This window comes from Dasypus novemcinctus, chromosome 3 (genome assembly GCF_030445035.2).
Source record: "Dasypus novemcinctus isolate mDasNov1 chromosome 3, mDasNov1.1.hap2, whole genome shotgun sequence".
In the NCBI taxonomy this organism is placed as follows: Eukaryota; Metazoa; Chordata; class Mammalia; order Cingulata; family Dasypodidae; genus Dasypus; species Dasypus novemcinctus.
Genome location: NC_080675.1, coordinates 6,005,740 through 6,032,780, shown reverse-complemented (window position 1 = coordinate 6,032,780; position 27,041 = coordinate 6,005,740). Strand labels below are relative to the sequence as shown.

At 69.7% G+C, this 27,041-nt stretch overlaps 1 protein-coding gene across 1 annotated transcript; it reads right to left on the bottom strand.

The window, feature by feature from the left end:
• Positions 1-1,793: 1,793 nt before the first annotated feature.
• BEGAIN (brain enriched guanylate kinase associated) lies at positions 1,794-25,941 on the bottom strand. The gene is made up of 6 exons (XM_058291633.1): positions 25,890-25,941; positions 8,211-8,372; positions 7,816-7,882; positions 6,911-7,018; positions 4,709-4,792; positions 1,794-3,890 (listed from the first exon to the last, which is right to left on the bottom strand). Exons 1-6 carry the CDS (start codon positions 25,901-25,903, stop codon positions 2,535-2,537), a joined length of 1,791 nt encoding a protein of 596 aa, XP_058147616.1. The 5' UTR covers positions 25,904-25,941; the 3' UTR covers positions 1,794-2,534.
• Positions 25,942-27,041: the final 1,100 nt, after the last annotated feature.

The following is a 27,041-nucleotide window of genomic DNA, read 5'->3' as shown; positions in this document are numbered from 1 at the left end:
TCCTTATGGGGTGCACTCCTTGCGCGTGGGGCTCCCCTACGCGGGGGACACCCCTGCGTGGCACGGCACTCCTTGTGCGCATCAGCACTGCGTGTGGGCCAGCTCCACACGGGTCAAGGAGGCCCGGGGTTTGAACCGCGGACCTCCCATGTGGTAGACGGACGCCCTAAGCACCGGACCAAGTCCGCTTCCCTGAGCCACTCCCCTTGACTCCTTCCTTCTTCGTCTTGGAGTAGGGAGGACCTCCTTTCTCTGTAACCCTAACTGCCTCCCCCACACCTCTGAGCTCCGTGTGTGCCGGGCCAGGTCCCCAAAGGCCTGCATGGGGCTGGACCGCTGGCCCCGGCCCTGGGGAGAGGAGGGCAGCACCCATGCCTCAGTCCGGGGAATTTGGGGAAAGAAGCGTCGTCCCCCGGAACCCCAAGCACGCCTGAGCGCGCAGGAGGACGTGCTGTGAGACCCCGTGCTGGGGGGGTGAGCCCCATCTCTGCGTGGCCAGGGCGGCCCGCCCTGAAGGCTGCCTCACAGGCCACGTGCCTGGACCCGGGGAACGAGCGCTGCCCGACCCCACAGGCTCTCGCCGGCTTAGCCTGCCGCAGCCCCCCTCTCCCACAAAGGTCGTGCTCGGAAGGCGCCATGCGGCACTTTGGCCACGGCCCTGAGGAAGAGACCCCCCTCCCCTGCCCCCCAGGTGGGCAGAGGCTCAGCTGCCATGGTGGCTCTCGAGGCTCCAGGGGTCCCCGCCCAGACCCCCCTCACCTCCAGTCAGCCCAGAGCGGGGCCCTCAGTCTCTCGCCTTCTCGGAGCCCCTGCGCAGGGCAGCGCTGGGGCTGGGGGGGCGACACGGGGGCCAGGACCCCAGGATCTGGGAGGACCCCTGGGCCCAGGCCGTCACATGCGTCCTTGGGGTTCTGCCCTGCTGCCCAGGCAGGCGGATCTGGTGGTCAGAGCTGGACACTGGAGGACACTGAGGACATCTGCAGGGACAGGAAACTAGGCCACGAAGAGCAGCTGGTGACACTGCTAAGTCGAACTTCCAGAAACGAAAAGCGGTGATAATTAAAGCGAAGACCCCGACATGCTCAGCAGCGGAGATGGCCGCCGAGAGCCCGCGGGTTGGAAGAGGAAGTGTGCAGACTGCGGCCGGTGGGCAGACACGCAGGGAACCACAAGACCGAACAGACCCCGGGGGCCGCCAGGGGCTTGGCGCAGGTTTGACAGCGGCCCCAAGAGAGGGGAGCACGAACGGGGCAGAGAAATATTCAGAAAATCGCAATTCCAGACCCCCTGCAAATCTACACCCAGACGCATCTCAGAGAAACTGCAGGACAGCCAAAGTCAAAGAGAAGCTCTTACACAGCCAGAGGAGAGAGACCACCAAGGCGCGGCCCCGCGGCCAGCAGCTCCCCGCGGCAGAGGCCGTAAGAGAGCGGCAGCCCCGCGCTGAAGGGGAGGAATCCCCAGGGAAAACACCGTTCAGGCCTGGGGCAAAGGAAAGCCATTTTTCAGAAAGTGAAAGCAGAGAGTTTGTCGCCAGTAGATGCAAAGGAAACGATGAAGTACCGACCTTAGCATGAGCCACGGCCGAGCCGCGAGAAAGAACGCAGGGAGCCACGCAAGCGCAGGCAAGCGGGCGTGAGCGCTGCACAGAGGAGCCATGACCAGAGAGAACCCCAGCCCCAGAGAACCACACAGCACGGGTGGCTGGCGGGGCGCCATGGGGTCCCGGGTCACCCCCCGGCGAAGAGCAGAGGCGAGAAGAAAATCCCAAACTCAAGTTATTTCCACCGGTCTTTTATTAATGAATGCAAAATACAGTACTAATTGAGACGGGCATGCATCGCAGACGGCGGGAAGACGGGGCGGGCACCGGGGTCGAGGGGCCTCAATTACGTCTGAGGTAGAGTGGGGGGGGTGTGGGCGGGGGCGATGGCGGTGGGGGGGAGAGCACCGGCCGTCCTGGTCGGGACCGCGGGCCACAGAAGGGCCCAGCGGCGTGTCTGCCACGCCGTGGAAAGCGGACGTCTGAAAACGCCTTCACGTCCCCTCCTCCACCCCGGCCCCCCCCCCTCGCTGGCCCTCCCCGGGGCTCCTGCGCCGCTGGGTTTACTGGGTGCCTCCCCCTTTTGTTTGGACTCCGCAGGGTACCATCCTGCCCACCCAAGGGGCAAGAAAAGAAAGGAGCTTTGTGTCAAGAACGCCAAGGCGCCGTCCAGGCCGCTGGTGGCCGGGCGCGTTAAGAAAGACCCTTTTTCTCTATAAAAATAGTTTCGCGTTATAAAAGGGGGGGCTGCCCACTGCTGGGGGGGGAGGGATGTCAGCATGTGAAAATGGCCTGGGCTGGCAGGAGAGAAAGGGGGCGCCAGGGGGGGCCCACGCTCAGGTTCCGGCAGCGCGGGGCCTGGTGGGGGGAGAGGACTCCTCTGGGGACCTTGTGGGGGGAGATGGGTGGCTGGGGAGAGGCGCATCGTCCCCCCTTTCTCAGGGGCCGTGATGGGAGGGGCGGGGGGAGCCCCGGGGCCTGGCGCGGGCAGTCAGTTGAGCAAGGTCCCGTAGAGCTGGGCCTTGGTGAGGCTGTCCTTGCGGCTCAGCCCGGAGCCACCAGTCCGCGGGAAGGCCGGCTGGGGGCTGAGGCGGGCCGCGGGCCGCGACTCCGGCGAGGCCTCCATGGAGCTGGGCCCCAGGGAGTCCCGGGAGCTGTGGGGGCTGGGCTCGGGCTCGGGGCTGCCGCCCGCCCCGCACAGCTGCACCCGGAGCCGCTCGCCGTCGCCCTCGGCCGGGCCGTAGGCGGGCAGCGGGTCGGCCGCGCGCGCGGGGCTGAGGCTCAGGTCCCCGCCGGCCCGCAGGAAGCAGGGCTCGGCCAGGCGGCCCCGGGCCCGGTCGTCGCCCTCCGAGAAGCTGTCCGCCTTGTAGCCGGCGTAGAGCGGGCTGGCGCGGCCCTCGGCCTCCTTGCCCGGGCTGCCCCCGCCGCCGTAGTAGCGTTCGGAGAAGCTGCAGGGCGAGACGCGGCCGGCGCCGGAGGCCGCGTAGGAGTAGGCGCCGATGTCCTCTGCGCCCAGCGACCGCCACTGGCCCCGCAGGTCCTCCCCCGAGAGCCGGGCGCTGCCCGGCTTGGCCCGCAGGCTCCACAGGTTTGGGGGCATCAGGGCCTGCCGGGGGCCCGGGGAGGCCGGGAAGCGGAAGGGCTCGGCCGGGTACGGCGACACGGTCCGCGCGAAGCCCGGCGCCACCTCGGCCTCGAGCGGGGCGGCCACCGCGGCCGCCGCCTTGGCGAAGCGCGGGCTGCCCTCGTAGGTGGCGGCGGCGGCGGCGGCGGGCGGCTTGCGCTCGAAGAGCTCGTCGCGGCTGTTCAGGTAGACGGCCTGCTGCGAGGCGGTGAGCGTGCCGGCCCGCGCCAGCTCCTTCTCCTCCGACGTGGCGCTGAAGCTCGAGTAGGAGCTGGACGTGGGCAGCGAGCCCGCGTAGCCCGCGAAGGCCTCGTGCCGGAAGCCGGCGGGGAAGCCCGCCGCCTCCTCCTCCTCCTCGGCCGCGCTGTCGGTGGAGTTCTGGGCCCGCAGGAAGCCCGCGTCGGGCACGGGCGCGTCCGCGCTGGGCCGCCGGGCCGCCCGCGGCTCCTCGGGGCAGTAGAGGGCCGTGTCGCTGCAGTGCACGTCCCCCTTGTACGGGGGCCGCGGGCCCGGCTTCTCGGCCGCGTCGCGGAAGGCCAGGTCGCGGGCCGAGGCGTCCGACAGGCGGGACGACAGGCTGGCGGGGTCGGGCTTCTCCAGCACCTTGGCGATGACGCAGCCGGGGACGCTGTCGGCGTAGGCCGGGTGGCAGAGCGGCGAGGGCAGGCTGCAGCCATGCTTCTCCATGTGCAGGCTCACGCGCTCCTGGAAGTCCGAGGGCAGCTGGAGGGGACGCGGGGGGAGGGTACGGCGGGGGGTCGGCGCGGGTGGCCGGACACCCCAGACCACCAGCCACGACGGCCGGGCCGGGGGACAGACCGACCAGGCAGGCCCGCCCCTCCAGGCCTCCTCGAATCCCGTCAGCCAGGACCAGGCCTCCGCGTCCGCCAGGCTCCCGGGGACCCCATGTGAGCCCCGCGTCCCAGGGCCGTGGGGGTCTCCTCCCACCTGGCCCTGACTGGGTGGGGGGCTGCCTTTGGCTGGAGAAGCTGGAAGGGGCTCTGACTCGGGGCTCCCCTTGCTGCCCTGTTTCCTCTCCAGCGTGGGGCCCGCCTTGCCCAGTTCCCCGCATGCTGTGGGGAGCAGCCCACCCCCCCCCTCACGCCAGCTGCGTCCCTGAACAAGACGCAGTCACAGATGCGACCAAGACGCCATGGAGGCGTCCCGCTCCTGTTCAGTCTATTTTGTGAGGGTCTGGGGACCCCCAGGAAGGGGGTGTGCGAGGGGAGGGTGGCCAGGCAGGGTCGCCGGGCCAGCCCCACGGCACCCCAGGGGCTCGGTGGGAGGCTGGCTCTGCTCCGCGGCCACACGTCTGGGCTGGGCAGGGGTCACGGATCGGGGCAGGGGTCACGGCGGCTCCGCGGGGGTCCCGGGTCCAGCCACCTTGCAGCTCGGCAAGCGGGGGCCTGGGAGGCGGGGGGCTCGGGGAGGGCAGGGTCCCAGGCGAGGCGGCCCCTGCCCTTGCCCCGGAAGGACAGGCGGTGGCGACGCGCAGCCCGGCCCCCCCCTCCGGGGCCCGAGGGGTGGCGGGTGGACCCTACCTCAGCCACCTCCGGGCGCCGGCGGTGCGTCTGGCTGCAGTGCAGCAGCTGGGCCGCCAGGTCGCAGTCCTTGCGGTACAGCTCCTGGGAAGAGACAGGAGCGCTCGGCCGCCTGGCCCGCCCCGCGGGGGCTCTCGCCTGCGCGAGTGGTGCCCACCTCCTGGCTGGGGTCCCGCCGGGGTAGGGCACTCGGACAAGGCGGCGCGGTGGTAGGAGAAGGGGCCCCGGTGCCCCCCGAGCTCTGAGGCCCCTCGGCCTGTGGACTGGGGCCCCGTCCCCTGGGCTCCTCCAACTCCCAAGAGAGCCTGGTGGGCACCCAGCAGCAGGGGAGCCCGCGGCCCCCGCCCCCGTGACCCACACACCCTGTTCCCAGAGGGGGACGGCAGGTGGCTGAGGGTGGGCAGGGAACGGGGTGCTGGGGACTTGGGGGGTTGTGACCCCTCCTGGGCAGAAAACAGATGCAAACAGTAGGGCGCGGGGGTCTGGTTTTGTCCTTGGAAGTCTCTGTTGCATGTGCCTGTGGTTGAGCCTCTTGTTCACGTTCCCCCCCCCCCCCGCGGGACCCCCGCAGCCAGGGTCGTGACAGCCAGCCCCGGGGTCACCCACAGCCCTCAGGCCGCCCACGGCCCAGGGCTCGACCCGGCTCGGGCTGTCTGAAGGCTCGGGGACCCCCCGCCCCCAGCCTGGCCCTGGAGGCCCCTCCCCTGTGCCCTGAGGTTGATGGTTCTAGAGAGCGGAGGGGGCACGGGCCTGGCTGCAGGGAGGGGGGCGGCGGCAGGGAGGGGAGCTGAGAGGCCACTGTGGGGGGGGCAGGGGCCACAGCCCTGACTCGGAATTCCAGCTCTGCCTACAGGCCACCCCCTGGGCGGCCTGGGAAGTGACGGCACCTCAGTTTCCTCGCTGCGCTGCCTCGGCAATGCCCGTAAAGGGAGCCCTCCCGCCCCCTGCTCGCCTCCAGCTGCTGCCCGGGCTCCCGTGCCCTTAGGGCCTGAGCTGCGGGGGTACGGCCGTCACCCCCCAACGCCAGCCCCACCAGCAGGCGCCTCCACCCCGCCGGGGACCTCCCGGGTCACCAGGCCCCTCTCCCGGTCTCCCCCTTCCCCCTCCTGGCGCCCCCCGCCCCCCACCGATGTCCTGGCTGGCCCTTCCTTCTGCGACCCCCCTTCTCCACCCACCGGCCCTTGGGGATCCCCCCCCGGGGGGGCTGAGAACAGCGACCCACGCCTCCTCTCCCCGTGCTCCACTCCGGTGTCCCACCGCCATCCTGGCCCCTCCACTGGGCACCCAGCTGGCATCTCACACCCCGCTCCCCCTGTGCCCCTGCTCCTGGCCCTGCCCCACCTGGGAAGGCTGGGTACCCCGCTGGTTCAAGAGGCTGGGCCCTCTTCTTTCTCTCCCACCCACATCCCCAAATCCTGTTAAATCCTGCCTTCAAAATACAACCAGAGTCCACGCCCTTCTCCGCAGCCACGCCCTGGCCAAGCCCCTGCCCGGCTCAGCTCGGATGGGTGCAGTAGCTGCCCCCTCATCTCCCTGCTCGTGCTCCCACCTCTTCCCGGCACAGCGGCCTCTGAGCCCGGCCAAACCCTAAGTCCAATCCCGTTGCTCCTCTGCTCAAGAACCTTCAGTGGCTCCCTAGTTTCACGATATGGCCTCCTATCACCTTTCTGACCTCAGACCTCTGGCCTCTTGTTTTTCAAATGCACCAGGCTTACCTGTGCACTTCTGGCTCCTTCCACCCAGGTGAGTCCTCTCCCCCGCGACCCCACACGGCTGGCCCCCTCCCTCCTGGCTGGCCTCGGCTCCCGCAGCCTCTTCCACACGCCCCTCGGAACCTGCAGGCCCCACCGCGGGCTATTCCCAGCAGCCTTCTCCGCAGATGGGCCGCCTCCAGCACGCCGCGTGGGTGGGGCCTCTGCCTGCGGCACCCACGCCAATCCGCGCAGTGGGGGTCATCTCACGGGCCCCTGAGGTCAGGCCGCGGGGGCGGCCCCCAGCGTAGCCGCGCTGAGGGCGGGGCCGGAAGCCACGGGGGTGGACCGCCAGGCCCCGCCTTCCCTCACGCGAGCCCCGCTTCCCGCACGGGGTCTCTCTGGATGTCCTCGGCGGCGGGTCACTTGGGGAGGTGGCCCCCGCCCCTCCCGAGTGCCCCGTCCCCTGCGCCAGCCCCGTGAGGCCGGGCCCGGCGCGCGTGGCACTCACGTTGTCCTCTGACAGCTTGTCGATGGTCACTTTGGCCTCCAGCAGGTGGCTGTTGAGGGCCACGATCTCGTGGCTCAGCGCACGCTTCTCCTCTTCGTAGTGCTGGCCCTGGGGGCGGTCAGCGGAGGGAGGCGGCGGCGGTCAGCGGCGGGACCGCCGGGCAGGCGCGCGCGAGGGGGCTCCGGGCCGCCCTGCTGGTGGCGGTCACTCGGGGGGTCTTCCATCCCCCCCCTAGGCCTCGGACAGGTGTGGGGCCCCAGGCCCCACTGGGTAAGCTGAGGCAGGGCCTGCTCTGCAGAGCGGCCTGCTGGGAGTTAGGAAGGAGGGGCCTGGAGGGTCGCGGGGGGCGGGGGTAGGAGCGTGGACCCACGCAGCTTCCACCCCTGGCTCCGCCACTGGGGACGCCGGGCCAGTCCCTTCCTTCCCAGAGCCTCAGGGTCTCGTCTGCCACACAGGGACCATGATGCCCTGCCCCTGAGGAGTCTGGGGTGACAAGCCACCTGTCAGCTCAGGTGTGCGCGCAGGTGTTACTGCTTCCGTCCTCACTGCTCCTCCCGGGCCCCTGCCGGCCGTGGGGCTCCCGGGGGGGAGGGGGGGGGCCCGGGCACAGACCCCGTGCTCCAGCGGGAGCCAGGCCGTCCTGGGCCGGCAGGTTCAGCTGGGGCCGCCACCCCTGCACTCGGCTGCCCTCCTCGGCCCTGGCTGGTACGCCCCCCGGGGCAGGGGCGCTCACGGCCACGCGGGGCAGCTCTGGCCCCTCCATGTCCTTCCCCAGCTGACCAGCCTCTGGCGTCTGGCCCCACCGCCCACCAGGTGACGGGGAAAGAACGGGCCCAGCACGGAGGGTCGGGGGACCGGGGGCCAGGAGGGGCGGGGTCCCGGCCGGGTGGGGTGGCGGCGCTCACCATGCGGTACAGCTTGTCCTCCAGCTCCTGGTTGACCCTCTGCAGGGCCATGTAGTTGCTCTGGATCCTGGGACAGGAGGGGAGGGGTCATTGCCTGGCCAGCCCCTCCCGGGGCCCCCACGACCACACGGCCTCCTGGGCAGAGCAGGGCTGGACACTGGCCTCCGGAGCTCAGTCCACCTGCTCCACCCACCCAGGGACCAGAAACGGGGGCAGGGACCCTGGCGGACCCCGGGGTCTGGAAAAGCCCCATCAGTTTCACGGTGCTGCACCCAATGATCCGGGCAGAATGAACGAGAGGGGAGGAGGGTGCGGCGGGGAGAGGCTGTCCTGGGCGCAGGCCCCGCCCCCGCCCCGAGGCCCCGCCCCCGCGCCTTGCGGCCCCGCCCCCTCACCTGCGCAGCTTCTCGGTGACCTTCTCCAGCTCCTCCTGCGCGCGCCGCAGCTCGATCTCCAGGTAGTGGCGCGTGGAGTCGAACTCGGTCTCCAGCTTCTCGAGCTTGTGCGTGGTGTAGGACAGCCGCTTGCGCAGCTCGCCCTTCTGCTCCTGCAGCGCGCTGCAACGACACGCGGCGGCGGGCGGGGCCGCGGCGCTGAGCACGGGGAAACTGAGGCCCGCGCCGCTGCCGCACGCTGTGCATCGGCCCGCATGAACACACGCGAGTGAAACACACACACAAACACACACACACGGCCTCTCTCCAGGCGGCACCCGGACGTCCAGCCCCACCCCCAGGAGGTCAAGAACTCTGACCTGGAGCCAGGGCCAGAGCCCCCATTAGCAGAAAGGCCCCGGGGTCACTGGAGGGTGGAAGAGCTTAGAGGGCACCGGGGGGTCCCCAGAAACCCAAGGCCGGCTGTGTCCCGGGTGGTTTAAAGGACTCTGGCTTAAAACGCATCTGCCAGCTCGGGCAGGTTAGGTTACAGGACCCTCACTTTTGACCTCAGCAGGCACTTTATAGTTCACAGGGACCCTCACCTTTGACCTCAGCAGGCACTTTACTGTTTACAGGAACCCTCACCTTTGACCTTGGACACTTTGCAGTTTATAGGGACCCTCGCCTTTGCCCTCGAGAACACCTTACAGTTTACAGGGACCCTCACCTTTGACCTCAACAGGCACTTTACGGTTTACAGGGACTCTCACCTTTGACATCAGTGGCCCTTTACAGTTTATGGGACCCTCACCTTTGACCTCAGCAGGCACTTTACAGTTTACAGGGACCCTCACCTTTGACCTCAAGGAAACTTTGCAGTTTACAGGGACTCTCACCTCTAACCTCAAGAACACCTTACAGTTCATAAGGACCCTCACCTTTGACCTCGAGGACACCTTACAGTTTACAGGACCCCTCACCTTTGTTCCTCTCAGGCACTGGGGCAGGACTGCTGGGGCCAAGTGGGCAGTGCCAAGAGACTAGGCCTCCCTTCGCCAGTGGGCTGCGTGGCCCTGCCGCTCAAGTGCCACTTCCTCCAGGAAGCCTTCCAGAACCCCCGCCGGGGCTCCGGGCTCTATGTTTTCACCCACAGCTGGTGCTCCTCAAGGTAGGACCTCAGAATCCCGAGCCCCCACACGGAGCGGGACCCCAGCGCCCAGGGTGCGTGGGATAAACCCCCCTCCTGAGGCCCCACGGCGATGGGGGACAGGACGGGGGGGACAGGGAACGGCGGAGAGCTCCAGAAGGGCAGGAGCCCCCGTCAGGCCCCGGACCCCGCCCCAGCCTGCAGGAGCCTGGCAGACGGGGGCTGACCGTGCCAGCGCGCCTGCCTCCCCGCCCGCCAGCCCAGGGCCCGGCGCTGCCCGCCTGCTGAGGCCGCCCGCTGAGCGCGCAGGCTGCGCCAGTCCCGCTCGCCTCATCCTCCCCACAGCCCGAGGCAGGTGTGGCTCTGACCCCCATTCTACAGACGGGAAAGCAGGCTCAGAGAGGGCCAGGCTGGCCCACGGTCACACAGCCAAGTCGGCAATCTGCTCCAGGGCCCTCCTGAGACCCCCTTGCTGCCAGGCGGGTTTGCAGCCCCGGCGAACGCTCAGATCCCCGGGGGGCTTTAGGGAAACGCCCCTGCCCCGGCTCCCCTCCCAGCCCCGGCCTCCTCTGGGCAGCTGGAAGTTGAGGGAGCGCCAGGGAAGCTCCAGAGCCCGGGAGGGTGAGCTCAGGGGCCTCCGAGCACGAGGAGGGGCAGGGGCCGCCGGCGAAGGACCCGTCCTTAACGGTGGGGGGCGGGGGGCTGGGCAGGGGGTGGGGGCGTCGGGGCCGAGCGTTCCGTGGGGCGCTCAGAATGAGTGGAGCTGAGGGTCAAGCTGGGTACAGGGCATGGCATGGGGTCACAGAGTCCCCACCCGAGTTGGACAGGCCGGGGCTCGGCCCCACTGACGTGACCCCACAGCGCCCACGGTGCCCTGCACCGCTGCTGAATGCAGCCAGGCTGGCACGGGCAGAGCCGCAGGGGAACTGCAGCCTGGCAGCGGGGAGCAGCAGGGGGCTCCGGCACGCACCCCAGGCTGTCCCCTGTCCACCGCGCCTCGGGGTCCCCGGGGCACGTGAGCACTGACCCCCTGCTTGTCAAGCCAGGGAGAGTTGAACAGGGTAAGGCTTGGCGCAGAGCTGGGAGCTGCCGGTCCTGCCGGGACGCCACGGCCGGGAGGGCGCTCGGCTTCCCCCGCGGGGCCATGCCCTGCACTGGGAGAGACGCCCGGGTCGGAGGGGGGACCCACTGTCCAGGGCCCGCTCTCAGACATCACCTGCTGCGCGTTGGCCGTGGGGCCCAGGAGAGCCTGGTGGACGGCGCTTGCCCCAGCGAGGGGGTGGCAGGAAGGAATCCTGGGTGCCTGCTGGAACCCGAGTGCAGCACCCGTGCTCTCGGGCCTCCCTGAACCGCGCCATGGGTGAGGGGCGCAGCAGGCGCGCGGGAGGCCTCCCGGCACCAGGGGGCCAGCGGCTGTCCCCCCGCCTTCTCAGCTACGGGCAGCGTGGCTCCGCCACGCTCGTCACCGCGGGCACGCGCCCAGCAAACCTCGATGACGCATTCTTGGCTCCCTGCCCAGGTTTATACTTTAAAAAACAAATATAAATAACCTTTTTCCGCTTTCGAGAACCTCAGAGAAGGGCAGGGCGGGTGTCCCCAAAACCGGTCCCCGAAGAGGATGGAGAGTAACGAGCGCCAAGAGGGAAAGCCTGGGGGCGAGGCGCCGCTCGGCTCCCACGCGGGCCTGCCTGGAAGGCGCTCTCCGTCGCCTGGCCTGCCTCAGGGCCTGCCTCCTCCTCCAGGCAGCCTTTCTTGGCTGCCCACCCCAGGTGCCTGCCACCATGGATCCCAGCCTGACCCCGACTGTCCCCAGCCCGGGCTGCCTTCCAGCCTTGGCCTCCGTTCCCTGGGACGCGGAGAGCAGCCGTCCGGGACACCCCACTGTGCACCCACTCCCAGTCCCCCTCCCCCCCACGCCCACCACCGGGACCCCCCGCAGCCGGGCAGCGTGCACACGGGGCGGGTGGGGAGGGCCCCGAGAGGAGAGGGGACCCCTGCCTGGCTGGCGCCCCAGCCCCCACCCTCACTTGGGGTCCCCCAGCGGCCCACCGCCCCAGCTGCCGAGGGTGGCCACACAGCCCTGGCCCGCCGGAGCCTCAGTTTCCCCAACCCGACGGTCTGCTGGACATACCGCGCTGTGCCCCGTCCTTCCTGCACTGCCCCCGCCCTTGTCTCCGTGGGTCATGCAGACCCCTGGGCCCCCGCCACGCCTGCCTCGGCCCTGCCCTGACCGGGCCACCCTCCCGGGCCCACCCTCCCTCACCCTCCCTCACCCTCCCTCGCCCTCCCTTACCCTCCCTCACCCTCCCTCACCATCCCGGTGCAAGCCATCACCTTGTCCCTCGGCCTCCGCAGGCCTGGCTGCCCTGCTGCCCTGGCTGCCCGGCCCCCGGACCGCGGCTGCTCCTCTGCCACATCTGCGGACCCCCTGCCTCCCCCAGGCTGGCTTAGGGCAGGGACCGAGCCCCCGGGAGCCCCCCGGAGCCCCCGGCCAGCCACAACGGCCCCTCCAGCTCCATCTCCAGCCAGGGCCTCTCTAGGGCTAGACCACCCCTCCTCTCCTGGACCAGCGCAGACATCCTGGCCACCCCGAGCCCCAGAGGCCACCCACTGTCCCAGGCGGAACCTGAGGGGCCATGGAGGTGCCTTGCTCTCCCCCCCGTGCTGGGGCCGGCTTCTCAGAAGCCCCAGGCACGCTCCCTCCTCCACTCCGCGCCTGGAAGCTGCCCCTTGCCGGCGCGCAGGTGGGGGCCAAGGGGGTCCTGGGCAGTGGGGCCAGCGATGGCCAGCGCGGTGCCTTCCAGATGCGGCCACCCTCCCTGTCGGGGCCAGCACCCCGCAGCCACATGCCAATGTGCGTCTGGGCTGGGGGTGGGCGCTGGCTCCCCCCCACCCCGGGAAGCGCCGCCCCAACGCGCCCGCTGGCCCCGCACCCTTTCCTTGAGTGGCACTTCCGTCTGTCCTTCCTCCTGGGGTCCTTCCTGGCCACTGGCAGGACAGAGCCCTCCCACGCACCGTGTCCCCAAGAAGGGGACAGCACGGCAGGAGCAGCGATGAGCCCCAGGGGAGACCCCTCCCCTGGCCGGGCCTCCCCTTCCCCTTCCGTCGTGGGGGGAGTTAGACGCAGACACAGGACGGACGTCTGGGGACGGACGCGGAGACACAGGAGAGCCGGCGAGACAACAGGTAAGTTACCTGTCCCAGAGCGCGGGCGAGGACCCGGCCAGTCGGCCCTGCAGGACGCGGGGCTGCCCGAGGCACGAGGGCACCCAGGGGCTGCGCAGCCTGTGGGCGAAGAGGACGGAGCTGCTCAGGCCAGGCGGGAGGGGCCGCCGGGGCCCCCCCGGGCACAGCGCCTGCCCCCGCGAGGCACGGCGGGGGGGCCTCCTGGGAAAACCGCCAGGCCCAGGTGGCGGGGGCAGGAGCCGGAGAAGGGGCGCACTGGCCCTCGCCGGGACCCAGCGACAGGCCTGCACCCAGCTGTGGCCTCGGGGGGGCCACGGGGACGGTCCCCCACCTGCTCTGGGTCTCTCAGGCGCCCCTCCGGGACTGGAGCTGGAGGCAAAGAGGCTGCAGGGCGGGGCCACCACCCCCCGCCTCCCTGACCCCTGATGTGGGTGGGGGGGCCGCAGGCTGCGGGCCTGGGGGGCGTTGGGGGGTCCGGGCGCGGGGCCGAGTGGGCACGCACGGGCCGGATGCAGCGTGGGGGCGTGAGGAGGGAGCCTGGCGGCGCCGCCCTGCTGGAGGCCAGGAGGAAGCCCCAGCAGCGCGCCCGGGCTCAGAGGTGGGCGTGCGACCCGCCCCCCACGGCGCTGCCGCTCGGGACCCCCGCGGGAGCCCTGGCCTCTGACGACGGAGGGGGCACACGGACGAAGGCGCCGCGGCCACCACAGGCTCCCAAAGGAAGCGCCGAGATGTGGGCGCCGGAGAGGGCCGCAATGCTTTCGGGGGCACCCCGTGCAGAGCCCCCGAGACACCGCAGTGGGGAGGGTTGCGCCGTGCCCGCGCCCTGGGCCCGGCGGCCGGGTCACCTCCTTAGACTTTCTGTGGGCTCTGTTACATGGTCTGCAGAGGACGGAAAATCAGGGGAAACCGACCAAGGCTCACGTTTTTGGCAGCACAAAAGTTCGCGGCGGCAAGTACCCCTGGACGGGCCGAGGGGGCAGCAGAATCGGGGAGCGCCCCGGGCGCTGCACCCCTTGGCAAGCCCGCTGCCTCGGCGGCAGAGCGGGGCGCCCCTTGCCCCCCATTTCTGCGCAGGTCCGCAGGGACGGGCGCCGTGGGGGTGGGCAGCGGCCTGGTCTCCGGGTTGGACTGGATTTGGGAACTCCAGGCGCAGGGTCTGCCCGTGGTGGGCGACCCCAACACGGGGTGGGGGGCGCAGCCGAAGGGCCCGGGCTGCACCTGGGGTCTCGGCCGCCCCCACCCCCATGGGGGGGGAGCCTGGCAATTCCCTTGGGAGCCCCACCCCCCTCCAAAGAGGCAGGCGCATTTCCAGGGGCATGAGGATGCGCAGAGCAGAAAGGAGGCTGGGACTGGGGGGAAACTGAGGCCCAGGGAGGGGGAGGGGCTTCCCGGAGGCCTGGCGCAGGGGGTGAGCAGCCTCAGGCTTCTGGTCACTCAGAGAACATGGAGCAGCGGCATCGCCGAGCCAGATCCTTGCTCGGACGCAAACCCCCATCCCCTCGAGATGGGAAGCTGAGGCCCAGAGAGGTTCTATGCCTCCCCTGAGCTCACACAGCACGCGGGGTGAGGGTGAAAGTCCCCCCGCAGCTGCTGCCCACACCCCAGGCTTCCCGGCACCCACACATCTTGCCCGGAGGTGTCTGCTCTCGAGTGGGCCGGGCCCCCTTCCTCCCCCATGAGCAGCCCCCACCCCCTCCCGCCCCTCCCCCGCTGAAGGGATGCCCACCCCTCAGTCCTTTCTGACCCTCCTCCAGGGCGGGCCCTGCTGCCCCGTGCCCTGCCCTCCTTTCCCTGTGCCCCCAGACCCTTCACTCTCTCGAGGCGCTGCTCAACCGCCACCTCCCCCAAGAAGCCTTCCCTGATTCCCCCTCGCTGGAGGTTCTCTCTGTCCTCCCCAGGCCCCCGCCCGCCCCTCGGTTTTCCACGGCTTGTGCTACGTGGTGCTCCCGCTGGGGCGTCATCCCTCCCTGCCCGAGGCCCTCCTGCCACACCCCTGCAGCAGTCGGAAGCGCTTCTGACTCGCAAGCCTCCCTGGCCCCCACTGCCCCCTGCTCATGTGCCGGCCAGCCCCGGGACACTCTAAATGGGGTGCTTCGCTGGGGAGGGTGGGCACCCCGCTCGAGGGCCAGGCTGGTGCTCCCCTCCCGTCCGGCTGGACCCCTGCTGCCCACCCCCATCCCCGAAGACCACTGTGTCCGGCGAGGTTAGACCCTCCCCGCGCTCCTCGGGGCCAGGAGGGAGACCTGCCCCGGGGGGTGTGCTGGGGACACGGGTGGGCCCGTCCCCATCACCCTGTGGCCGGGAGCTGGGGCGCCGGGCCGGGCCAGGGCACCGCGCAGCAGGCCCCAGCGGGCGCCTGCTCCAGGCCGGGGGGGGAGGGGGTGTCACCGTCGACCGACCCGCGGTCAGCTGAGGGCGTTGACGCGCGGGCCCCGGGGGCAGCCGCTGTCCTGGCGTCCGGGGCCGGCGCTCGGGCTCTGGACCTGACCGCCGCGCTCCAGCCCCGGCAAACGGCCTGTCGCGCCTCCCACGCTGCAGGCGCCTTCCGTCCCGGTGACCGCCCCGCGTCCCCTCGGCGCACATGCTCCCCCCGTGAGGTTAACTCCTCCCCACCCGGCGTCCCCTGAGGCCCCTGCCTGGTGGAGGCGCAGCCCCCACACCTCCCTTCTTCACTGCAATGCCCGGGGGGCGGCAGCGGCCCACGGCACGAGGGCTCGCCGCGGCAGGGACCCTTCTTGTCCCTGGAGCTGCTCAGACCGGGTTCTCGTGGGGGAGGGGGGTCCCCACAGCACCACGAATCCCTGGCCGCTCCCCTACCCCGAGATGGCCAGCTGTGAGCACCCCACGGAAGGCTTTGTGCCATCCGGAGCTGCCCAGGAGCCGGCGACAGTGCCCCCGGGAGCCCAGGTCGAGGGGCTCGCGGGCCTCCAAACGCACCCCCGAGGTCGGCAGGCGCCCCTTTCCCGCACGGCCTGGGGGCGCCTCCTCCACCCTCCCAACTCACGGGCCGCCTGGGCCTTTCCCGAGGGGTGCGTGGGGCAGAAGTGGTCAGCCAGTCCCCCCAGCCTTCCAGAGCACCCGCCTGCCCGGGTGCCACACCCTAACCCCCCACGAGCCCCGCTTCACAGAGGAGGAGCCTGAGCCCAGGGGCAGGGCCGGCTGGGGTCCTCCTTGGGGTCAGCGTCCTTCTCCTCGCGCCAGGACGCCACGCCTCAATGCACAGCGCTGCGCTCTAACCCCCAGGGCGTGGTGGCCAGGACGCGGGACTTGGGGGCCCGCTCAGCGTCCCCTTTCCTTCCCACGACACCCCGGGGGCTTAGAGGGCCACGGTTTGACCGAGGAAGAGACCAAGGCCCCCAGCGGTGCTGTGACCCGCACCAGGTCAAGGGGAGCTGGCAGGGCCTCGGGGACCCCGAGGGGCCCTGGGCTCAGCCCGCCACCCGGTCAACTCCGCGGACCATCACGGCCTGGGGGGTCGCGGCCGCGGCCCGGGCCCACGGGCTTCCCTGCTCGGTCCTGGGGCTTCTACTTCTGTGGGTGCAGACCTGGGAGCTGGTGGCGGCCGTGCCACCACCATTGCACGGAGAGCGGGGCTCTGGGGCATGCTTGTGCAACAGCCGCGGGGGGAAGGCGTGTGCAGGCGAGTGCACTCACACGTGCGTGACGGTGCTGGGACACCTGCACCTGACACACACAGGTGCACGTGTGATTGCCTGTATGAGTAAATGTCGGTGTGTGTGCACCTGTGCATGCATACCCTGAGAACGTGTGTGTACGTGTGCACACGTGCTCGTGTGTGCATGTACTGGAATGTGCACACATGCGTATGTGCATGTATGTCCTGGGGGAGGATGGGGGTCCCAGCCAGCAGGGCTGGCCCGGTCAGGGAGGGAGCCGCTGTCCCAGGACCACCCTGCTGGGGCGTAGGGACGCCTCGAGCTCGATCCCTGCCCCGGTCCAGCTCCCTGCTGGTCCCACCGGCCAAGCAGCACCCATGGGACCCTGCCCGAGCCCGTCCCCCGCCCCTCCCGGCGGCCTGCGGCCTGGGTGGCCCCCCGCCACTCCCCCTCACAGGCCAGGAGAGCTGTAGGAAGCGCTGGTTCCGCACGTCATCCTCTTGGGCAGCTGCAGCCCTGTTCCTGCCACCCTCGCCAAAGCAGAGCCCAAGCTGGTGGCACCGTGTCCTGTGGAGGCCTCGGTGGAGGAGCAGGTGCAGGGGGTGCCAGGACAGGGGCAGAGCAGGACAAGGGGCAGGTGGACAGGCGGCCGCAGAGCCACCACTGGACCTTCGCACTTGCTGCTCAGAATGCCCCTCCCTGGGCTTTGGCTCATTCTGCCTCCTCCAGGCAGCCCTCCTGGGCCACCCCAGCTCAGGGGTGCCCTTCTCTCCCCCACACTGGCCTCCCCTTCCCAGCTCCTACGCAGCAGGAGTCTCTCGCAGGGCTCAGGGGCCAAGGCGCCTTTTCCTCCTTCGGGTCCTGGCACCTTGGAGCGCAGGGCACACGGCAGGGCTGACGTGGGTGGGCCGGGGGTACCCACGGCCCCCGAGGCAGCCCAGGGCCTCTTTCCGAGAGGCCTGGCAGGTAAACTGGAGGAGTCTGGGGACTCGGGCCCCCGGAGCGGTACAAGTTGGACAGCGGGGGCCCGAGGAGGGCAGGCAGAGGCCGCTGTCCCGTGCGCCCCCCCATGTCCACTCTGCAGGCTGCAGCCTCCTCAGTCAAAGGAGCAGGGCCTGGAGTCGCCACGTGCCTTGAAGCATCTCCCATGGGGCAGGGCCGGCCAGACCCAGGTCCCCCGCTCCCCAGCTCGGTCAGCTTCCTCCAGCCACAAGTGTCCAGAAGGAAGAAAGGAGGAAACACACGGTCACCTCCAGAGCCCGGGATGGGGGGGGAGTGGCTGGAGGGGACAGCGACGTGGGCACAGCCACGCCCACATGGGGAGAAGCCACGAGCCCGAGGCTTGAGGGGCAGGCCACGGGCAGGGGCTCCCGACCCCCCAGCCCAGCTCCAGACCCACCGCCGACGTCCCTCCTGCTGGCACCAGGGACAGGCCCCTCAGAATCCCACTTCTGACACCCACTCCCCCGGCACCTTCTCCCTTTCTGGCTCACTCCCTCCGACACCCCTTCAGGTTCTCACGGCCCCTCACCCACCCGGCCTCCCCCCCCGGTGGACAAGCACTGTGTCCCCCCACCCCACAGCTCCCTCTTCATTGTACCAACGGGACAAACCCCAGCCCAGACGGGGCATGTCTCCGTTGCCTGAGCACCTGCAGGGGCAGGAGAGCCCCCGCCTCGCCTGACAGCCCTGGAGCCATCCCCGGGTCCCCGGAATCCCGCTGCACCTCCCGCTGTCTCCTCCCCCTCGCCCGTGAGATGACTTCACACCCTCTCCTAGCTGCTCCCCTCCCGACACCTCCTCCCCCTCGTCACTCACAGCTGATGACCTCGCTTCCTCTTCCGCTGAGAAGAATGAAGCAATCAGGAGAAAACTTGCACAGATGTCACTGCCATCGCTCCCCACCTACCAGCATCTGCCCCGGCACCCAGCGCTGCTGCTCCAGACGCGGCACCCGCTCGCCTGCCCGGGGCCGTGCTCCGGCCCCCTCCCTCCTGGATCGTTCTCTCCAGCGGACGCGTGGGCTGCCTCGGACCCTGCGCCCCCCCAGGTGCTGCCCTGGTCCCTGCTCCCCGAGCGCAGGGCCTCTGCCTCCTGCCCGTCCCCGCACGCCCCGGCCTGGCTCGCACTCTCAGTCGTCATCCACCTGAGCCCTCGGAGGCCGCGCACCTGGCCCGTCCCCCACCTCCTGCAGACACCGCCGCCCCAGGCTCCCGTCCTGCCTCCCTGGGGGCCCTCACTCGCCTCCTTACCCTGCTGCGTCCTGGACAAGAACGGATGAAACCCTCATCCCCCCCTTTTTTTCTTCTTTATTTTCTCTTAAATGTTACATTAAAAAAATAAGAGGTCCCCATATACCCCCCACCCCCCCACCCCACTCCTCCCACATCAATAACCTCTTACATCATCACAGCACACTCATCGCGTTTGGTGAATACATTCTGGAACACTGCTACACCACGTGGATAGTGATTTACATTGTAGTTGACACTCTCCCCCAGTCCACCCAGTGGGCCATGGCAGGACACGCAATGTCCAGTATCTGTCCCTGCAGCACCACCCAGGACAACTCCAAGTCCTGAAAATGCCCCCACATCATATCTCTTCTTCCCTCTCCCTGCCCTCAGCAGCCACCGTGGCCACTGTCTCCACATCAATGCTACAATTTCTTCCCTTGCTAATCACAATAGTTCCCCAGCAGAACACCAGTAAGTCCACTCCAACCCATGCTCTATTCCTGCATCCTGTGGACCCTGGGATGGTTAAGTCCAGTCCCCTCTACATCAAGAGGGGCTTAGATTCCACAAGGACACCACACGGGACATGCTGACACTACCGTCCCATCCGCGGTCGACTGGAAATTCGGATTTAATGGGGTGTCCTCTCCTTTGGCCACCCTAGTGGCCACTGTCACGGACAGGGGCCATCTGCAGGGCCCTGACCCATGGGGGAGCCCGGGCCATTCTGTGCAGGAGGCCCAGCTCGCACCAAGCCTGGAAGCGGGAGGCAGAGGGGCAGCAGGACGGGGCTGTGGCCAGAGCCCGGGGCTCCTGGGTGCCGGGCAAAAGGCCCAAGGCTCTCCCCAAGGGCGTGCGGGGGCGGGGAGGGCTGGCGAGCACCGGCGTTGGGGGCTGGCCCTTGGGCAGCCTCAGAGCGGGGCTGGCGGGTGCTGAGATAGGCGAGGAGCTATCCCGACCCCACCCTGGGCCCCTCAGGCACCCCTGCCCGGCCCCCGCTTTCCCAGCACCCAGCCCATCACCTACTTTCCTGTTGTCTCCCCTTCCAGACTGGGGGTGCATCCTGGCTCCCCACAGCCCACACCCGCCCCCCACACTCAGAGCCAGAGTCCAGGGGGTGTCTGAAGGCCCCCCAGGGTGGGATGCTCAGCTGATGACAAGCCGCCCGTGGGGCTCCCGCGTTAGCCTCCCGGTGTGTGCGCCCCGACCCCCAGCCCAGCCAATGGGGGGCTGCCCCCCGATGCCCGGCTGCTCGGGTTCACCGCCAGCCACCCAGGCACCCACGCTGGCTTTGCTCATTTGACCGCTCCCCCAGAGGCTCGCCGCTGCACACAGGCACGGGCAAGCTTAGCCACCGGATCGGTGCGGGGGCCCGCTCGCCAGAATTCTGGGGCTCGCTGGGCTCACGGGGCTGCGGGAGGCTTATTGGCCAGTGTGGCTGCCCCCAGCGCCTGTGCCCCCACCCAGGGCGGGGCTGGGCAGGAACCCCGGGAAACTGGACCTGCCCGTCCAGGCGGGCGCTCGGGGGCCACCTGCTCCCGCACGTGTGGGCGCCCGGGGCAGCCCAGGGGTTCCCTCCATCGGGCAAACGGGGACGCTGGCTGAGGCCGAGCCCAGACAAGCCCTCTCTGTCTCCCACCCCGCACCCCAGCCTCGAGGACCCCGCTTGTGCTCCCCTCTAACACCCCCCGAGGGCGCCCACCTCTGCCCATCTCCACGGCCACGTCCTGGTGCGGCCACCTCACCTCTCGCTGGACCCCGCCTCTCCCAGCCGTGGCCTCGCCCCGCAGTCTGTTCTGGAGACACCAGTGCCAACCCGGAGCACGCAGACTGCCCTCGCCAGCCTCCGGCTCCCGGCCCCCACGCACTCCGAGGACGAGCCGGGGTCCCCGCGCTGGGCCCGGCTACTCCCTGCCCGCCCCCTCCCCCCACTGTTCTCCAGCCTCCATGTCCCTCCACGTCCCTCCGCCGTGGCCTGCGGTTCCTCACGGGCCGGGTGCCTCCCTCTCTGGACGCAGCACGTGCTCGCCCCGAGGGTCGGTACAGCCTGCTCCCCCACCCGTGCAGACCCGTACCCCAGCCTCGCCTCCCCGTCCACGCTCTTTAAAATCCCACCCCCCCCACCCCATGCAATCACCACCTTCTTCCTTCTTTCGTTTTCCCCAGAGCACATGCCATTTATCGTGACATCTATTTATTTAGCCTCCCTGGAGCCCGCTCACCTGAGGCTGTTTGCCTGTGCCGACCTGTGCCCGGCGCCTACCGCGGTCTCTGGCTAACAGCGCTCAACAAACAGGCACGTTGGAGCACCGTGGAGGCCGAGGCCAGACAGGGACGGCGCTGCCGAGGGGCCCCGCGAAGGGCCCCGCACGCCCTCCGTCACCGCTGACCGGCTCACTCTCCGGCTCAGAAGTCTTTACTGAGCACCTACTGCGTGCCAGATCCGGGGCATGGGGGATCAGCGGTGGCTGTCCCTCCAGGGGAAACACGTCACAAACGTGATAAAGAAGCGAACCACGTCGGGGTCAGGTGGGGCTCAGGGCGACGGGCAAGTCAGAGCAGGGTGTCATTTAAAACGGGTGGTCAGGCGCGGCCTCCTGGGGAGCTGGAAGGAGGGGAGCGGGAGCCACGCGGTTCTCCGTGGTGGGGGTTCCAGGCACAGAGGGCACATGCGAAGGTCCCAGGGCAGCGCACGGCTGGTGTCTGGGAAGCAGAACTCTGGGTGGCTGGAGGGGAGCGGGCACGGGGAGGGGCACGGGCCCCGAGGTCGGCTGCAGTTTCACACTCGTGGGGACGCCTGGTGACGCTCCGGTCTCCAGGCCGTCGGGCTGGCATTTCTTACGGGGCTTCCAGCAGCGAGCACGGCCTCTGGCCGCCCTCCTGCCTGTCGTGGGAGCAAATCAAGGAGTGTGACGTGGACAGCTGGGTGTCCACATGCAAAACTGAAGAGGGGCCTGGCCTTACACCCGTCACAAAGGTCAACTTCAAGTACATAGAAAGGTTGGTGGTTTCCATGGCATCGGGTGGGTTCGTAAGACGCAGAACGCTTGCCCCCAAAATCGAAAGCCTGGAACATTCGACAAAATTAAAATGGCGAACTTCGGTTCCTCTGGGATCCGTTAAGAGTGGGACTCAAGCCACCGGCAGGAGGTGCGTTTACCGCACAGAACCAACAGAGCTCAACGCCAGACATACAAAGACCTCCTCCAAATCAGTAAGGGACAGGGACCTCGTGGAGTCACGTGCAGGCTTCACCAAAATGCAAATCCAAAGGGTCAGTCACCAGGGCGTTCAGTCACCACCGCCCGGGCCGACCGCGCCACGCCTGCCACCTGACGGCGTCATCTGATGGCGTGGAGCCACGGGAGCGCCCAGTCCTGAGGGTGACTCGTTAGAAGCACTTTGGACCATACTGTCCCACCTTCTAAAGCCAGAGGTGCCCCGTGCCCCAGCCACCCTGCTCCCGGGTGCACGCCTGGAAATGCGACCGTGTGTTTCACCAAGACAGCCGGCACGCCACGGGCCACGCACCACCACAGCAGCTCTCACAAACACGGTGTTCTGGTGGACAGAGCCCACCCAAGCGGCACAGTCTAGTCCCTTTACGTGAGGTTCTAGACCAGGCAAAATGAAACTGTGTCAAATTAGGGCCGCTCTCTTTGGTGCAAAACCATAAAGAAGACAGAGAGGGAAGCGGACTTGGCCCAGTGGTCAGGGCGTCCATCTACCACATGGGAGGTCCGCAGTTCAAACCCCGGGCCTCCTTGACCCGTGTGGAGCTGGCCCATGCGCAGTGCTGATGCGCGCAAGGAGTGCCGTGCCACGCAGTGGTGTCCCCCGCGTAGGGGAGCCCCACGCGCAAGGAGTGTGCCCCGTAAGGAGAGCTGCCTAGCGCGAAAGAAAGTGCAGCCTGCTCAAGAATGGTGCTGCACACACGGAGAGCTGACACAGCAAGATGACGCAGCAAAAAGAAACACAGATTCCCGTGCCGCTGATAAGGATAGAAGCAGTCACAGAAGAACACACAGTGAATAGACACAGAGAGCAGACAACTCGGGGGGAGGGGAAGGGGAGAGAAATTTAAAAAAAAAAAGGAAGACAGAGTACTGCTAAGCAGCCAAGCCAGGCTCCTGCTGGCCTCTGGGGAGTGGGAGGGGGCTCTGAGGAAGGTCTCGGGGGGCCTGGGGGATGGCAGCTTTCACCTCTTGACCTGTGTGGTGGTCCCAGGCGTTTGTTCTAAAATTAGCTGCCAAGCTCTGCAGGTGTTGAGGAACTAACTTTACATAATTGTTTTTTGGTGGGAGGGGGTGGACCCTTAGCAGAAGAGCTCGGGGTTCCCCAGTAACGGCTGCACGCGCCCCTTTCCCCGGGGCCCCGCAGACCTATCTGACAGCAAAGCCCGAACGGGGCGGGGCTCGCCGCAGAGGCACGCAGCAGGCGACGCGGCCGTGGCAGGAATCAAGGCAGGAGGCACCCCGTGTCGCCAGCCATTTCTGGGGGAATTGGGGGGGTGGATAAAGAATACGGGCTGCTTGTGAGACCCCCAGGGCCAGCAAGCAGGAAGGGCTTTGCGAGCAGACTTCTGTGCCATCGCCAGCGTGACTGTCCCAGGGCCACCGGCCAGCCCCCACCGCGTGGTGCCCCTCCGTAGCCCGGGCCGAGAAGGTTTGGGGGTTCAAGGCCTCTGAGGAGGAGCCAAGAGGTGCAGCCAGCCTTTGCCAGCAAGCAGGGGGCGGGGAAGGGGCCCAGGAAGGAAGGGGAGGGACGGACCTGAGGGCGCAGAGAATCAGCAGGGAGCTGGGGACAGCCACAGATGTTTGAGCCTCAAAAGAACAGCTTTTTGGGTAGTCGGAGGTGGGAGGGCTGAGCACCAGTGAGGCAAGGGTCAAAGGGCAGGGGACACACGTTAGGTCAAAGCCAAGGTGGCCAAGACATCATTTGGCATGACTCCACACCTCCTTGGTTCTACTCGGGCCTGGGGCCCTACTGTGTGTGGCGCCTGCCAGGAGCTGGGACTGGAGGAAAAAGAGGGGTCAGAACCAGGCTGCGGCCGCATGGACTCCCACCTGGCGGGGCCGAGGGCGCGGAAGGGGAGCCTGACACTCCAGGTGGCAGAGAGAGCTCCCTACTCTCCCTGAGCAAGCCGTTCCCTCTGGCCTCCAAGCCTCTGCACCCTGGAAGCCCGCTCCTCTCCCCAGGTCCTCCTTGCAGACTCCTATTCACACTGCAAGCCTCGGCTCAAGGGTCCCCACTGCCGGAAAGCCCTCCAGGACCCCCTAAGCTAGTGTCCCCAACCGGGGATCCCGTTTCACCAGGCTTGTGTCTCAGCAGCTGGCACAGGGCGAGAGAGAGCGGACCTGCTTGGGGACAAGGGGAGGGAGGGGCACAAAAGCCAGGAAGAAAAAGGGACAGAAGAGGACAGCCTGTCAGCTGGACAAGAGGACAGGGGAAGGACACCGTAGGTAGAGGGACAGCGCGAGCTGAGGCAGAGAGGCTGACGGTGACGGCCTGTTCCCGTGGTCTGGGGGGAGGGGGTGGCGAGGGGTGGGAGTCGGGTGGAGGGGTGGGGGTGGGGGGAGGGCCACAGGCCTTGTGGCTCACTGGGCGGAATTGCTGGCCTCGCCCGCGAGCGGGGCCTGGGTCCAGCTCGGGACGTCGAGGGGTGGCCGTGGCGGAGCACCGGCTCTCCCAGGCCTGCGCCGCGGAGCGCAGAGGCGTGGTGCACGGAGGCGCCCCGGGCCGCCCCTCTGAACCCCAGCACCCCTTTGCTGGGTCCACAAATGCATTTCCTCACACCTGGGGAAACCTGGGCTGGCGGCGGCTCTGGGGCCCCCCAGGGAACGTCCACCTGGACCCGGGTGAGGTACCTGAGCCTCGGCAGCTCGAGTCACCCTCCCGACCGCTGTGCCCGGTGGGGGTGGGCATGGCCCCTCTTTACCGATGAGGAAACTGAGGCCTGATGAGCATCAGGACTTTGCCCGGAGACTGGGTCTGGGGGACCCCAAGCCCCATGAGCTCCCCCCACTTCACTACACCCGTAAACGCAGGATGGTGACCACGAGACATCGTGGGCCGGCCGCTCCTGGCCGGCCGGGAATGGTCTGGAAAGGCCCTCAAGCAGCTCTGGAAACACCAGTGACAGCCGGGCAGGGCCCCACCCCTGGCCCTCCAGAAGCCACGCTGAGCCCCGGCCCCCCAGGAGAAACTGTCCCCACCAGCCCCAGACTTCGGCCTCAACCAAAAGGCTATGTGGCCCCGAGTGGCCCAGAAGGCCCAGCCTGACACTGCCCACGCCTGCTGTGTCCCCAGGGGTGGGTGTTCACGTGCCTCCGCTGGGTGCGGGGAGAGCCACAGTGGGGGCCCCCAGATTGGTATGAGCCCCCCCCCAAGAATGCTACCTTCTCAAGGCCCAGCTGGACGAAGCAGCATCCCCTCCCCCACGGGGAGCCCAGGCAGGGGTGCGCCGAGATGTGGGGGTGCTCCTCTGTGGCCACAGCCGGGCTGCCCCTCCCCCGCTGGACCCCAGCCCTGACAAGTCGGCCCTGGCAGAGGACATCGGGCTTGGGCCTGAAGTCCTGTGACCCAGGAGGCTGGACCCCTCCTCCCAGCCCAGGACAAGCTGTCTCCAGCTCAACGGCGCTGCTCCGGGGTCCCTCCCCGGGCTCTGTGGGCACCCACCTGTCCCCAAGAGACCTGCACACCCAGGTGGTCCAAACAGCGGCAAGGGTCAACGTGAGGCCCCGACCTCTCCCCTGCACCCAGGGACCTGCCCTGGGCCGCCTGGGTCCGCCCCTGGGGGATGTGCACCTGCTCCCAGTGGCCCCCAAGGCCCCGGGTTCTGGCCCTGGAAAGGGGAGGGGCTAGAGGGAGCGGCCAGGGCCCCTGGGCCCAGAGCAGAGGCGACACCAGCAGCCGAGCCGCTGCTGCCCACACACCTCCTCTCGGGATCCGGAAGGAAAACACGGGCGGGTGTCCCCCGAGGGGTCAGGGTGCGGAGGGCAGGGCGCAGGAAGCCGTGTGTCCCGAGCCTGCCGGCGCGCCCCGGGGGGCCACCAAGGCGCCAAGTTCAGCACGCGGGGGACACTCCCAGACGGGGCCGCGGGATTCCCCCAAAATGGCTCCAAGACGCGACTGCCGGGGCCAGCGGCGAGGACTCCCCCCTCCCCCCAGGAGGAAACTTGGGCGCACGGAGCCCGCACCTGTGACCCCGAGGGGAGCCCCCGGGGCCGGGCCGCGGCCGCGTAAAGGCAGGAGCGAGCGCCCGGGAAGTCCCAGGGGACGACCGCGGGACGGGGCGCTGGGGCCCGGGGTGGGGGCCGGCCGGGCCCTCGGCGGCGTCGCCGCCTCCCCAGCTGCCGCGGGGCGGCCCATTGTCTCGCAGCGCGCGCACACACGCACCACACTCACGCACGCCCGGCCCCGCCGAAGCGACCCGCGGGGGCTCCCCGACTGCGCGGGGCCCCGGCCCCCGCCGCCCCCCGCCCCGACCCCCGCGAGCCGCCCCACTCACCTGAGTTTCTCCATGTCTGCGGCAGAGGCCTGCGAGGAACCAAACGAGAGGGTCAGCGGGCGCGCGGCGGGCGCGGGGCGGCCGCGCGGGCGGGGCCGGGCACCCCCGAGGGGCGGGCCCCGAGCGCCCCCGGCCCCCAGCCGGCCCGGCCGCGGCCCCGGGGACTCCGCGGGCGCGCCGGGCCGCGGCCGCGTAACAGGTGAGCCCGCCCGGGCCGCCGCGCTCCCGGGCCCCGAGTTACGCCCCCCGCGGGGAGCAGGGGGCTGGGCGGGGGGCGCGGGGCCCGGCGCGGGGCGAGCCCGGCCTCGGCCGGAGGAGGGGAGGCCCGGCCCGGTTAACTCTCCCGCGGCCGCGGCGCCCGCGCGCCCCCGCCCCGCCCGTTAACCCTTCCCGCCCCGCGCCGCCTGCGGGAGGAAGCCGAGCCGGCATCGGAGCCGGGAGCGGCGGGATGCGGGGCCCTGGCGCGCCCGAGCGGCTGCCACTCACCCCGTCCTAGGGTGACGGCGGGGGGCTCGGACTCCGGGGGTCCTGGGCATCCCTCCCCGTCGGGGACCCGCCGCCCTGGGCTTCGGGGGTGCGGGGCCTGGCTCGCCCCGCCCGGGCTCGGGGGCTCCAGCCCCGCGCCGGCGGGGCTCCCTGCCGGGCTTGCGCAGACCCGCCCGCGCGCGGCTCCGAGACCCTCCCCGCCCGGCCCCGCGCAGCCGGGCAGCCCCTCGCGCGCCGGGCGGGGGACCCACCCGCCGCCGTTAACCCTTCGGGCGCCGGCGAGCGGCGGGCACGGCGAGCGGCCCGGGCGGGATGGCACTTCCTGCGCGCAGCCGGGGGCGCGGGCGGGCTCGCCACCGCCGGGAGAGGCCGCGCCCGGGGCTGGCCCTCCGTTTTTCTGTGCGTTAACTGTCAGGACAGGGGGTCGGGGTGCTGAGCCCAGGGACCACGCGACACACCTGGGAAGACTGGTGACTGCCCATCCCGGCCCCTCGCGCCGGGCGCCGCCGCCGCCTCCGCCGGGAGCGCGCCTCGCTCGGGTCCCGGCCCCACGCCGCCTCCCACACCGCCCCGCCGGGTGAGGGCGCAGCCCGGGTGGCCCGCGGGAGCCCGGAGGCCTGGCCCGGGGGGCCTCGGCCAGGCCCGGCCACCAAACCCCGGGGTGCT